The 13,984-nt window shown below is 43.5% G+C and overlaps 1 protein-coding gene across 3 annotated transcripts in view; it reads left to right on the plus strand.

The window, feature by feature from the left end:
- The first annotated feature begins 1,691 nt into the window (after positions 1-1,691).
- The window catches only part of stk40 (serine/threonine kinase 40), a 15,297-nt gene continuing 3,004 nt past the window's right edge, over positions 1,692-13,984 (plus strand). Inside the window, exons 1-13 of one of the 3 annotated variants that reach the window (XM_027011049.2) lie at positions 1,692-1,707; positions 1,821-1,885; positions 1,967-2,033; positions 5,176-5,302; positions 5,642-5,727; positions 6,235-6,378; positions 7,279-7,503; positions 7,720-7,772; positions 11,333-11,448; positions 12,579-12,723; positions 12,861-12,980; positions 13,154-13,238; positions 13,455-13,984. The exon at positions 13,455-13,984 is cut by the window's right edge and continues 3,004 nt beyond it. In XM_027011049.2, the coding sequence (XP_026866850.1) occupies positions 5,185-5,302; positions 5,642-5,727; positions 6,235-6,378; positions 7,279-7,503; positions 7,720-7,772; positions 11,333-11,448; positions 12,579-12,723; positions 12,861-12,980; positions 13,154-13,238; positions 13,455-13,673 (1,311 nt within the window). In that variant the 5' untranslated portion in view covers positions 1,692-1,707; positions 1,821-1,885; positions 1,967-2,033; positions 5,176-5,184 and the 3' untranslated portion in view covers positions 13,674-13,984. Of the gene's footprint in view, positions 1,708-1,787; positions 2,034-2,065; positions 2,152-5,175; positions 5,303-5,641; positions 5,728-6,234; positions 6,379-7,278; positions 7,504-7,719; positions 7,773-11,332; positions 11,449-12,578; positions 12,724-12,860; positions 12,981-13,153; positions 13,239-13,454 lie in introns of those variants that run through there. The other 2 variants (XM_027011048.2, XM_027011051.2) reach the window with 2 other exon arrangements.

The following is a 13,984-nucleotide window of genomic DNA, read 5'->3' on the forward strand; positions in this document are numbered from 1 at the left end:
ATCTATAAACTCTTGTTACAGTGATAAGCAGCTTCATTTAACAATTGAATTACAGCACAGAAATGTGTTTTGCTTGCTTTCATTTCTTCCCATCTCCCATCTTGAGCAACAGACAGCACAATCTGCTGATTGTGTTGATTTGTGTAGCATTGCACACAAATCATTGGCTAACCACTAAGGCTAGTCATCTTGTCCTACTGCCCACTCAGTCTCTCATTCACCTACGCTGTTCAGTGCTCAGACAGTTGGTCTTTTGATGTCTTATTCTTATAAGCAATTCTGAAAACCCCTCTATTCAATTGTATAGTCGTGGGAGAGGTATCCTGCTCCCACACATAAATGAATGAATTGCTGTCACATTCATTCCCAGTGTGATCACACTTTACCTTGTCATTGCCTGTTTATCACAGCATCACTGTCAACTAATGGCATTTATTCTTAAAAATTATATTCCAAGAACCAGTTATGTTCCAGGAATGTGTAACTAGTGTTCCTGAGTCCTCGCAATCCTTGACTTTCATGACATGAATGTCTGTCTCAGCATTTCTGTTTCTGTTAACCTCAGTGTTGCAGTATTTCCATTCAGTTCTTCTGTGTCCACTTTCAATGGTAGTACAGACCAGCAATTCAAATCACCATGGTGACTGTAACTAGGTGACATGGGGGGCAGCCTGCAACTGCATCAAAGAGAAATAAGAATAGTCTGGGCACGTTTCAGACCCCCACAGCACAGCTTCCAGTCACGCACTCTCATAATAGCCATGGGAAAAAAGCTGTCAAAACATGCTGAGGCAATAGGTAATGTAGCTAGATACTTCAGTACTTCTCTTTTCTGTGCTACTGTAGGGTGATGTTTTCTGTGTAGTTCCATAATAAATAATGGTCTTTAAATTGTGATTCCATTTGTCATGTTTTATGTAACTTATTTTATCATTTTTAAAGTGGAACATTTTATTTAAGCTAATTGTTTCTAAAAAGTAAAATAAATAAATGATACACAGTCAGTTTGAATAACACTATGAAATACTCTAAAGGTTTTTCTGTCATACATTCTTTTACCATTTTCTCTTTGCTGACATCACCTTTGAGTAGCCTACTCTCAAAGTATGATTCAGTTAGTTTCCACACAGAAAACTAAACTGTGGGTTGGTCAATGTTAAGACACAGGCTGATAAAGTATCTCATGTGGCTGAAGGTAAAAGCTGTGCTGAGTCAAGGCAGGAAAATCAGTTGTGTCCCTTTAAAAGAAGAGTTCTGTTTGACAAGCTGTTCCTCACCTGCCCACTTGTGTGAAGTGGAAGTTGCTGGTGTGGGTGGAGTTTAGAGGTGGTACACTAATATAGGAGATCTCAAGGGTTTTGTGCATAAGAGAGAAACGATGGTGACAATGCTTCGCTCAGTACAGTAGCTCTCTAATTATAGGCGTCTGTAGTAGGCCTACCAAATAGCTGTGCAGCAGTTGAAATGATATTATTTACTCTGTATTTTGCACTTCGGTTTAATAACTCACCACTTATTATTTCCTGCCATCAGCTTGTGTATTTATTTCGGTTATACGAATGTACAGTTTTGAAAATGTAACCAATTATTCCTAATATAGGAATTTTCAATATAAAACAATACGTTATTTAGCTGGTGAATTTATTTACAAACAATTTTTAAAATAATGTTGGAGTAACTACAAATTTAAACTATATCTGAGATAAGGTGGGGCATTATTGCTTTTCTCTTAACAAGAGACAAAAGCCTGAAAATACATTTGTGTTTTATTGGCTGGGACAAACTGTCATTCATCTTACGTGCGTCATTTCCGTTGTCAGGTGGTGCTGCTATGGAAAGATGTGATCAGTAGTCCCAAGAAGGCTTTTCCTGATTGCTCGTTTCGGTAATTGTGAAATAACTTGCATTTTGAAAGGTAGAGTGGTTTATGGTCAGGAGTAACACTCTATGCATCACTCCTGAGCAGATAACTGGACAACAATGTCGGCAGTTTTGTAGACAACAGAGGATTCCCCCGGCGGTTTTAGCTCGAGGTAAGTTATTAAATGGCACGTCAGTCAGTAGACCAAGGTTGCGAACCTCCGTTAAAGAACCAGGCTAGCCAACCTAGCTGACTAGCTAGCTAGAGAGTTGGCTAGTCTACTATATCCGGTAAGCAGGTCGCTTGCTATGCTATTTCACTTTGCAAGGATAACGTCATTCCTTTTTCAAGTGATGTTAGCCAGCCAGAGTCAAACGTAACGAGTCATCACTGTTATTAGCTTCATCATTGATCATTGCAGTTAAGCTAGCTAGCTAAAAAGTATCAGTTTAAAATGGTAGCTAGTTAATTAGCTGGCTAGTTTAGTTGTCCAAGCACGCCAAGACTGTGTTTGGGGGGAAAGCGCATTTCTCACCAAATTGTAACAGTTTACATTTATTATTAAAATAATAGCTGTTTGTCTGCCTAATCTTATAACCGAACCCTATCCATAATGTGAGCAACTAAGCAAGCAAGCAAGCTAACAATTTAAGCTTAAGCGATGGTTCCTTGCTCCCCTTGACTGATATGCTTAGGTTACAGTCTCGATTCCCCTGCTGTAAGAATGACATTATCGTCTATCATGTAGTGTAAAAATAGTCAAAGGTAACTATACTATCAATAGCTAGGTTAGATGGTTATATTAGAAACTACGAACGACCTGTTAGCCAGCGTAAAGGCTTGGTGCAGATGGACGATTTTCCTTTTAATAGCTCCGGCTTTTATCTGTTTGCAGGTAGTGCAGTTGTACTATGCCGAGGTCCTACATAAAATGCCATTGTGTTAACTACATGCTTGTCTAGGAAACTGATTAACATTTAAAATATACGTATCAGTCTACATTAACTTGTAACTTATTTCCAAGTAACTATACGTATTGCTGAAACTTGCTTCCTTTCAATTTAGCTTTCTTGACAATATGGGCTTATGTTTGCACAACCCCATTGCACACAGATAAATTACATTTCACCTTGTGTGATAGCGTTGGAAAAGAAATTCCTCAGACAAAACACGAGTTGCTGTCGATAAAATTCAAAGTTTAAATGATGAATGAAAATAATATATTTTAGATGAATTTCAATGTCCAACTACAAATGCATTCGTAGTGTCGTTTGACTCATTTAACTCAATTAGAAAGCTTGTGTATCGGAGCAAATTTTAACATTCACATTTTACGTGAAAATGTTGTGTAAATGTTATTGATTACAGCGATGGGGAGTTTCATATATTTTTCCGAATTAAATAAGTAGGTACTCCCTTTACTCAGCAAGACAAACATCCTGCCCAAGCATCTGATGAATCTGTATAATGCAGTCTCCAAGTGGACTAAAAAGTGCACTTTTTTCTGCCACATTAACGTGAAGCATAGACTGCAGTTAATGATGCACCAACACAGTCTGTCTCCTGATTTAATTAGTTGTATATTTTATTCTTGTTTGTGCTTGATATAAACTATAGGTCCCATTTAGAAGAGATCTACAAAAGTGTCCAAACCTTGCTAGATAAAGCATGAACATGGTGTCACTTTGCAAAGCTGTCAAGTAAAAATCTGTTAATACATCTCAAAGGGTGATGACCATGTGATCATGTCTGTCACTCCAGTCTGTCGCATTGTCAACAGTCTGGAGCTAGAGGAGAAAAAGAATCCCCATTGAAAGTGAGAATTTATGTACAGTAGCAGCCAACTGAACTCCTACTCCCTCTAAACAAGCTGTGCGTTCAGTTCAGAATGGCATCAAAGAGTCTTTTCATGCTTATTCTAGTCATTCAGAGGTAGCTACAAAACATGAATCCCAACTATGCCCAATATGCTGAATGCCCCAGTTACATGAATATGCTATATGTGAATGTTAAACTAATCTAAATTTGTAATGTGGAATGGCTGTAAGTCTATTTTCTGCCTTCATCCTCATGTTATTTAATTAGAAATTACATCAGAAGCTAGTCACATTTAACATACCAAATTTGGCTTTGTTTTACTTGCCCTGGGTAATCTGGAATCAATTTGTTATTTAGTGTTGGCCAAAGCTCTGAAAATTCGCGTAAATGTTCTCTCACTTCCCACATTGTGGCAGGATTTTTGATATATCTGTATGATGGTTGTACTGCTATCAAAAGTATTTATTGTTTCTGACTAATCAAAGCCAAGTGAGAATCCTGGGACTCCTCTGTGATTCACATTGTTTAGTGTTGGACATTTATTTCCTTCTGACAGGAGTCAGAGAGAGAGTTTCATCAAATTATGAGAATCAATTTCCTGATATAACAAAAAGGCATTGTTTCATTCACTTGTCTATGGATGTCTGTAAATATTTACACATTAATCAAGGACACCTCAATCCTAAGATGCTCATATCTGGAAATAAACTTATGTATTTGACCTTAAGTGCTTGAGTAATTTGTTGGACTTTGTTTTTAAGAGAACAAGATAAATTGTGAATCATGTAAATTGTACCACAAATTTGTAGATTAGGAAGTTTAAGAATTGAGGGAAGGGTTGAATTGAAACTGCAGAGTTCAGTATTAAGCTATGGTCAATTTTTGTAGACACGGTCTTCCTTGAGTGTGTGCATTTGCATGTTTGTATGATGGCCCATCTGTTCTGCCTAGACACTGTGCTGTACCAACATTTGCTGATTTTAGAACGTGCTGATGTCCACCTTGTAACTTATGCGAGTGTTCCCATCATGTTGCTGAGGTCACCTCAGGAGAACTGACACCAGCAGCAATCCTCTGGTGATGCAAATGGATCTATGATGGCCTGCCATTCATTCAGGACCAGTGCTGTTGGCAGATCATCTGATTTGTCGTAAAGTGGTGGGGAGGGGTTAGGCTATCTCTTACTGAAACCAGCCCCCATCCCCCCACATAAATGTCTTTTTTTCCCTTCCCTGTGACTCACCCTTCACTGCCAGTCTACTGGAAGTAGCACTGGACTGAATGTTTTCTTTCAGATTTGGAATGTAGTGAGCCAGTTTCCCTCTGTCAGGGTTCTGTTGAGGTGTTTGGTGTGTCTGTTTTTGTTTTGTTTTTTGTTTGTTTTATCCTTCAGTTGTGTGTTTTTATTTGCAGAGTAGGTCTGCTAGTCACCACAAATACTCACAAAATTGGTTTGTTTATTAATATATTCTAACCTGGCTCTCTTATTTTTACAGATTTCTAGAATGTCTAAGCGCCGTGTTTCAGAGAGAGGGGCAGGGGAGTCTTCGGGCAGGGCCAGCAAACTCCTTTGTCCTGGGATATCTGGCAACAATGCTAAGAGAGCGGGTCCTTTTGTTTTAGGTAAGGGACCTAAGAGCATTGCCTGCAAATTGTGATGTGACTGTTTTCATCCATATGTGCTAGTGTAGGTAATGTGTGCTCTGTTACTGAGCTGAAATGTCCCAATTTTTATATGGTATTTCTCAGTTAGGTGATTCAGATTTGACACTAGCAAGGTGTTTCTTTGCACAAGGACTGTTTTGCACCTTTAGGTTGCACCTGGAGCTACAGGAAAAAGCAGAGCAAGGTGTTAAAGGACTGCTTTGGAAAATGTCTGAGGGAAAGTGCAACCTACTGCACAAACCAAACCTTTTGGTCCTATTAACAGCTGTTCACCCCTACCACCTCTCTGTTTACCAGGGCCCCGACTGGGGAACTCTCCTGTGCCGAGCATAGTCCAGTGTCTGGCCAGAAAAGATGGGACAGATGATTTCTACCAGCTGAAAGTGAGTCAACTTTCTCTTTCCCTCCTCCCTCTTTTCTTTTATTAAAATGTGTTCTAGCATATTATCCAGGCCAGACAACAGCAAAAGACCTAGTGTTTCTTAAACTCAGAGTGAACCTTTGACCTTCCTTTACAGACCTTGTCCATATTGTTCATTTATGACCTTGTACAAAAGCTTCACCTGATCCAGATTAGAGCTGACAACTACGGGCAATTCCACTAATTTATGGGGTGCTATTACATAAAGAATCTGAATTCTTGCTTCAGCATCTAGAATCTTACTTTCAACCCTTTTCTTCTGCAGAGGTTCTAATATCACTCTGTATGAAGGCTGAGGGATGTTTTATTCACAGTAAATGAAGCTTTCATCAGGTCAACTGTGTTGTCTAAGGATCAGGCATTAGTTTACTTTGTCACCAATCGGAAGATAAGGATGCTGAATAGCTCAGGATGCTATAAAATCCTATCTCTCGGGGTCATGCCCTCTGAGCTTTGGCCTGTGTTTTAGATCTTGACCCTAGAGGAGCGCATGGACACAGGCACAGAGACTCAGGAAGAGAGGCAAGGCAAGATGCTGCTGCACACAGAGTACTCACTGCTGTCTCTGCTTCACAACCAGGACGGAGTGGTGCATCACCATGGCCTCTTTCAGGTAGGAGCAGTAGATGCACAGCTAGCATGAAGATGTAAATATCAGTGTGACTGGTTTTGCTAGAAAGATCATGCTCCAAGCCAATCTCTCATACTAATGTGCCATGAAGTTTGTCTTGTAATGTCGCTCATAGTCATTAATTTTTGTAGCAACTGCAGGATTCGACTTGTTGGTTGTTCAGTTATTCGGCTCCTCCTGTGTGAATTTTATTTTTTCTATAAACATTACTTCTGCAGGAACATTTCACTATGCAAAGCTGTACATGACTCACGAGTTCGTTTAGTTTCAGTTTGAACCAGGCGTTCTTCTCCCACACTCATGTCCCACGGCCACAGACGCTGCCGCCTCTGTTCCGCCTCTTCTCTCAGCGGAGCCTCACCAATGCGCCACTACTGCGGGTGCCATTTGCTCAAGCATGCACCATTGATTGTGGAAAGGTCTCTAATAATCCAGTGGGCCTGTCACTATGGATCAGCTGTGTAAAGCCACAGAGTGAACAGTGTGCTCAGCCAGCCCTTGCAAATGCTGACCAAACTAATGATGAAAGGCCAGGCACACGAACACTTCTAATGACTGGAGAGTATTTCTCATTGATACTGCCATAAATGTTTCGTAGTCTCAGAAGATTTATGTAAATCCATTTCTGCTCTCTGATTGTTTGAATTGTTTGTGTCTATCCATGCCTTGTTTGTTGTCTGCAAGATGTGGTGTGTAATTGGTTTGCTGAGCCTTAAGACTTTAGTGATTAGATTGTGGCAAAGGTGCTTTGTAAAGGTTACTCTTTAAATTTTGATAGAGGAGTTGCTGTGTTTTGCATGGCTTTCTGTGAAAGCAGTATTAGACCGCCACCACTATTCCCTTTCTCTGCAGTCTTTAATACATCACGTCTCTGTTTGCCAGGACCGCTCTTATGAGATTGTGGAGGACACGGAGGCCAACAAGGTGCGCAAGCTGAAGAAGCGGATCTGCCTGGTTCTAGACTGCCTGTGCGCTCACGACTTCAGCGACAAGACAGCGGACCTCATCAACCTGCAACACTACGTCATCAAGGAGAAGAGACTCAGTGAGCGTGAGGCCATCGTCATCTTCTACGATGTGGTGCGAGTGGTGGAGGCTCTGCATAAGGTGAGCAATGACTTATGGACACCCATCTCACAGTTTAGGAATTTTTTTCTTACCCCTTCTACTTTCCCACAGTCTTTCATAGGTCTTGTATGGGGTATGGTATTACAGAAGCAAGTAATGTTACTTACTTACCTATGCCCAAAAATGCAATAGAATGTGACCAGGTCAAAGGGCATCACCATGCTAGCTCCTCAACAGCTGTGTTTCCCTCTGCAGAAGAACATCGTGCACCGAGACTTGAAGCTTGGAAACATGGTGCTGAACAAAAGGTAGGGGCTCACGCTGCTGTTTACCTTTGGCCGTCTACTTGCTGTGCATGCTGGCCCTGCAGTCAGAGAGAGGGCAGGTGCGTGCTCACACAGCGCGGCTCAGCCCAGGCCCTGCAGGTTAGTGTGTGATTCAGCCCTGTGGTCGGCCCTCGCCAGCCGGGAGGGAGCCGCTTCCAGTGAAAATAATTTGGCGTGGAACGTGCCCTGCTTTGTTTTCTGGAAAAGGGAGAGCACAGGGGGAAACCACACGTGGAGGCGGTTGGGGGGGGATGGGCCGTTTCAGGTCAGCGAGTGCAGTGAATCGGATCAGCCCTGTGGAATTTCAGACTCCGTGACTTAAAAGCTGTCTATAGACCCTCTGTGTGGTGTGTGTATGCATGTGAGACAGCCGTTTGTGTTTTTTGTTGTAGGTTTTTTTTATCTGCTCTACTAAGTAAGACGCAAATGGCACCATGAGTAGAAAGTAAGTAAGAAAGATGCATTTGGCACTCATGAAACTACTGCTGAGTAATTGAAACTCTAGCACTTATTGTTTAGTATTGCTTGTTATTGCAATTATCATTGTCTGATCAAGTTTATGCTTATTTTGCACTACTTCTAGGTATCAGCATTGATTCCTGTATTTCAGCAGTATTCTAGTTCAATGGTATCTTGAACTCTAACCTACTGTACTGGCTAGGATGCATTCTATGAGTAGATGACAAAGCACTTTAGTAAGTCGCTCTGGATAAGTGCGTCTGATCAAATAAAATGTAGAAAGTTCATTTAGCTATTTTATCTTAACACCATGCAAGTTGGACAGAGCTATAAATAATGGTGTATACTGAATAATTGAAATCTGAAGCTCCCTACATGTTGCTCTTGGGCAGTTTGTCCTCCATTAGTCTAATCCTGGACCTCACACGGCTGCACCATGTGAGTTTGACAGCATTCTCACATGGTGCAGCAGAGTGAGCTCCAAGTGGGTCTCCCAGCAACTCCAACCCAACACAGCTTGCCAGTCCTTTAGAGCTGAACGGCATGGGCCATTGAACGACACGTGTATAACGTGTTTAGGAGACCTTGTTAGTATGGCGTGTGGCCAAACCTGCTCTGTCTTTGACTGCACAATGCAAGTATGTGTAAAGTGTGGAGTAAGCCAACTTCAGACATAGTGCAGCACAGTTTCTGCTTAGTAGTTTTTTGCTTAGGCATCAGTTGTTCTTTAATGCTAGTTATGAATAGTTGTCCTTTTAGCAGGAGTAAATGGAAGATGCCAATCAGAAGCAGCACTTCTAGTATGAGAAGAAAAAAGTGAGGAGACACTGACTCTCTCCTTCCTTCACTCACTCACTCGTATCCAGACATTCACATATTGTCCCTGGTGGTGATAAATGAGAGCTCTGGTGAGACGAGCTCAGTTGAGCAGGAGAGCAGAACACTCTGTCCCAGCTGGAGACAATACAGAGTGTTGCCAAAGGATCCATAGCTGAGAGATGAGTCACACACATACACAGACGTCACCCTGGCAGGGCTGTCCCTCTGCAGTTTTTCCACATACCTCTCCCACTCTCGTGTCTTTTCAGCTTGTGCTTTCTGCTGATTGTAAATTGCTTGCTCTGACTGGAACCAAACCCTTGCTCTGGATGGGATTTTTGTAGGTTTTCACATCCAGATTGGAAATTTTAGAGTTCATCATAGAGAACATGGCAGTTTTACCTGAAATCAATTACAATCGTTTAAGTATGTTGAATTGAGTGGATTACGGTTATGCTTACATTCACCCTCTGCAAAATCTATCCCGTTCATAACAGAAATGATGCCATGTTTTAGGGTCACTTCATTAAACAAGCTTATTTGGTGTCAAATGCAGCTTTTACAGTGTCCATGTAATAATGGGACTAACCTACCCATCAGCTCAGCATTAAGTAAGAGGTTAACAAGTGGTGTTTGGGGTCAGTAGCTGCCCTGTGTGAGGGCCAGCTCCCTGCTGTGCTGGAGATGTGCTCTCACCTCTAGGACAGCTGCCGCCTCCCCTTCACACCTCACTCATGTCCTGCCAGGCACACACACTTTCCCTGTCACGTTGGGGGGTTTAGAGCTGCTGCAACAAAGAGATCAAGGTGTTTGAGCCCTGTAAATCTCTAATCGGTAGTTGCTGCAAATGGCAAGCTAGTTTTTGGCAATGTAACAGCCGTGGCTTCCCATGATGAAACCTGTCCATGCACTGCTGTATACAGTAGTGCAAAAGTGCATGTGTCTCTCTGCTTCATCGATTTGTCAGACTTCAGGGGTTTTTGTTTTTGTTTGTTTTGGGGGTAAAATTTTGCAACAGCTAAGCACACATCCTCATTTCATCCCAGTGAAGCTCTTGCATGCTCTGTATTGCTCTAAATCTGGTTCCTGTTTCAGCCCCTGTTGCCTAAGATGAGGAACTCCTTTACTGAAATACCATGTGAAAGTCCCATGTTGACTTTCGAATAGAGACAGCTGTGTCAGGATTTCAGCCTCAGCACTTCCCCTTGACTTTAAATCCTCTGCTCTTCCCATCAGTGGGGCTGTTTTTAGCCTCAGGGATAGGTGAGGATGCTTCCCGCTTCCTCCCGTCAGCAGGAAGTGGGGCTGCTGAGTGAGTGTTGGACGAGGTGGCCATAACTGGTCGCTTGTGAGTTCCATGCTAGTGTAGCTGGTATGGCCTGAGCATCCTCAGTGTGCCATGAAGGCAACCGGAAGCGGCCCTCCACTCTGCTGCAGAAGGCTGAGCAAACCCGACTGCATTCGGGCCCAGCCAAACCAGAACAGCACTACGTGACCTGCCAACAGGAACATGCACTTGTCTCGGGGAGCCACCCTGATCCCGGCCCTGTGCCTAGCCTCGCAGTCCGGGTGTGACAACAAGAAGGAGTGGAAGAAGCCATAGCAAAGAGAACATGATCGAGAAGATGTGTCTAAGGGAAAGCAGGCCAACTGGAGGCAACCAGCCCTACCGAGGCTTTTGTTCCACAGTGCACGTCTTGTCCTGTGGAGCAGCGCACTGAGTTCATGCATTCTGCTTTCGGCAGCACTCGGTGTTTGTGTGCGTGCATGGCTTGAAGTGAAAATAGCTCCCGTCACTCCTCTTCACTCTGATGAGTTAGTCATCGGAGCTCTGGTGCTAAGCCACAGGTTGACTCACTTGTTTGTCGAAGTGTGGCCTGTGTGTGCTGTCATGTTTAGTTCTGTTACCTCTGAAGGCAGTGCGGCTGCACTCCATGGATCACTGCCACCTACGACAGTTTAGTTGTGATTACACATACTAAAATATCAGACATGTTCGTACAGATGCAAACACAGGTTACCTAACAGCAATGGGTAAAATTTCAGCATGGCAGGGGGTGCATGGACTGTTTCTTCCCCTTTTGTCTGCCCATTGTGCTGTTTGGCCAGTGAATAGTGTGGTTTTTGGGCTTTTGCTTTTTTTTTTTTTGCTTTTTTTTTTTTTTTTTTTTAACTTTTTTTATAGCCAGTTTCAGCCAGTGAATTGTTTAGTAATATGGCTAATAGTGTGTGTGTGTGTGTGTGTGTGTGTGTGTGTGTTGCAGGACTCATCGGATCACTATCACCAATTTCTGCCTGGGCAAGCATTTGGTGAGTGAAGAGGATTTTCTGAAAGACCAGAGAGGCAGCCCAGCCTACATTAGCCCAGATGTCCTCAGTGGTAAGATGTTCAACGGGGGGTGACATGACTCACCCTTCATGTCACCACTGTAATCAAAACCCATAAACTCGACCACCCATGCTGCTCTAATTATGACAGTCAGGAATGGCAGTTTGGCTGAGTTGGGTGTAAGCCATGTTGCTGCCTGTGTAGTGTTGCATGTGTTCTGTGTACCTCTTGTGACTGAGTCACAAGGAACACTAAGGTCATAAGGAGCAATAACAGTAATAAAGTTCTGCCCTTGATCTTCCATTTTGTAGCTGAACAGAAATGGGCAGGAACACCTTCCTGGCAGGCATTGACAAACCAGACAACATTTCATTCTTTCTTCTGTGTTTCGAGGCAGATCTAGAATCAGATTAGTCTTGTGGTATGTGTCTGGGAGCCGATTGGCTAAGCATTTGTTTGCTCTCCGTTCTCGTAAAAGCAAAAAAAAAAACTTGGACCCAGATTAGCGGAACGTGACAATAGAACAGCAAAGCACTGCCTGAATGAGTCATCAGCATGAGTCACACTTGAGTCACAGCGCCGCCTCCTTTCTCTTTTACCTCTCTTCCCAGTTCTTTATTTTTGTCTTTTGTTTTTCTATTTCTTCCCCCTTTCTTTCCTGTTTTGGTCTGTCTCTCTTGTTTGAATTTGGTTTTTATATTAATGGAGGAGGGAAATTGTAGTCAGTCTGCCCCTACAGCTCAGGGTAAGACACTATAACGTATGTGGCACGCAGTGCATGTAGTAGTCAGTGATTTGGTGAACTTCTGCTGTATTTCGTCCTTCCTTCACTGAACATTCATAGGCATTGTTTTTGTTTTTCATATATATAAAATAAACCATTGTGGCAGGGAGTGATGTTTTTAGATGCATTGGTTACTACTAGAAGAGTGTGAATTTATGGTGGCATTAAATGCCAGGTACCAAAATATTCCTCTCTGTGTTCCTGTGAGCAAGCAACCTTGCTTTCTTTTCCAGCATTAATTCCTGCTGTGCAATATAACTTTCCTTCATAGTTTTAGTAATTCTTGCCATATTGAGGGCATTTCCTCAGTGCAAGTTTTTAAGCTGCTGTGTAGTCGAGCTAGAAGAGACATGCCTTTCTGCTGGAGCTCTTACCGGTGCTTTGCACTCTGTTGCAGGCCGCCCCTACCGCGGCAAGCCCAGCGACATGTGGGCTCTTGGCGTCGTACTGTTCACCATGCTCTATGGCCAGTTCCCCTTCTACGACAGCATACCTCAAGAGCTCTTCCGCAAGATCAAAGCTGCAGAGTACTCCATCCCAGAGTAAGTGACCTACTCCTACTTCTCTCATGGCTTTTTCCTTATAAACATCCAGCGTGCCCTGCTTCCACTGCCTGAGCAGCATACTGTTCGGAATGATTTTGCCCCGATGCTTCTTCGTGTTGTGTGCACTCGCACAGGGATGGCCGTGTTTCGGAGAGCACAGTGTGTTTGATCCGGAAGCTGTTAGTGCTGGATCCCCAGCAGAGGCTGACTGCGGCCGAAGTTCTGGAGGCCCTCAGTGGCATCATCGCCTCATGGTGAATCCCGCCGAGCCACTGACACCCTGCTCCTCCTCTTAGCACCAAACCGACTTGCAGCCATCACACAAATTCAGTGCAATAGCAGTAAAGCCTCATCATATTTGTTTAGTTCAATAAACTGCAGTCCCTTGGCGTGTAGTCCTCCATGTCTCACAGGCTCTGATTTGTAGGCAATCTGTGTCATCCGTGAGTGGCCCCCTGCAGGTGGTGCCGGACATCGATGACCAGCTCAACCAACCGGAGCTTCTGCAGGAGGTCAGTGCCTAGATACTTGCTCAGCATGAAAATTAATTATCCTTACAACACTGCTCATGTACCAGTGTTCTTCTAAATGAACATTTCTATTAATAACTGTTGAGGTAATTATGAAGCTTTGAAACATGGGAGTGTCTTGTTGTCTGCCTGCACATGTTGCTGTATGAGGTAATCTCTCACTCTTTCGCTCACTCTCCCTCCCTCCACACCGTTCAGGCAAAAGTGATGGAGGAGTCATCACAGTATGAGTTTGAGAACTACATGCGGCAGCAGCTGCTGCTGGCTGAGGAGAAGAACACTATCCATGAGGCCAAGAACTTCCTGAGCAAGAGGCCATTTGGCAGCGTTCCACCTGTGCGACGCCTGGGCCAGGATGCCCAGCCCGTCAGCCCTCTGGATGCAGCCATACTGGCCCAGCGCTTCCTGAGGAAGTAGCCTCCCAGGCCCGCAGACCGCCTCAAGCAGCTCACTGTGAGCGGGATGCACAATGGAACTCTGTGTGTGTGCGCGTGCATGCGTGCACGTGTATTTGGGTGGGCAAAAATGGCATATTGAACAGTTTGATCCCATCTGCTCCTCTCACTGGCTGAGGAAGCGGACTCTGGCTTGGACCCCTCCCTCTCCCTCTGACCTACAGACATTATCAGCAATACCGGGACGGAATCATGTAGCAAATGGACACACTTACACTCACTCGTATGCATGCATGCATATGACATACATACATACATGCATACATACATACA

Source organism: Electrophorus electricus, chromosome 10 (genome assembly GCF_013358815.1).
Source record: "Electrophorus electricus isolate fEleEle1 chromosome 10, fEleEle1.pri, whole genome shotgun sequence".
Taxonomy (NCBI): Eukaryota; Metazoa; Chordata; class Actinopteri; order Gymnotiformes; family Gymnotidae; genus Electrophorus; species Electrophorus electricus.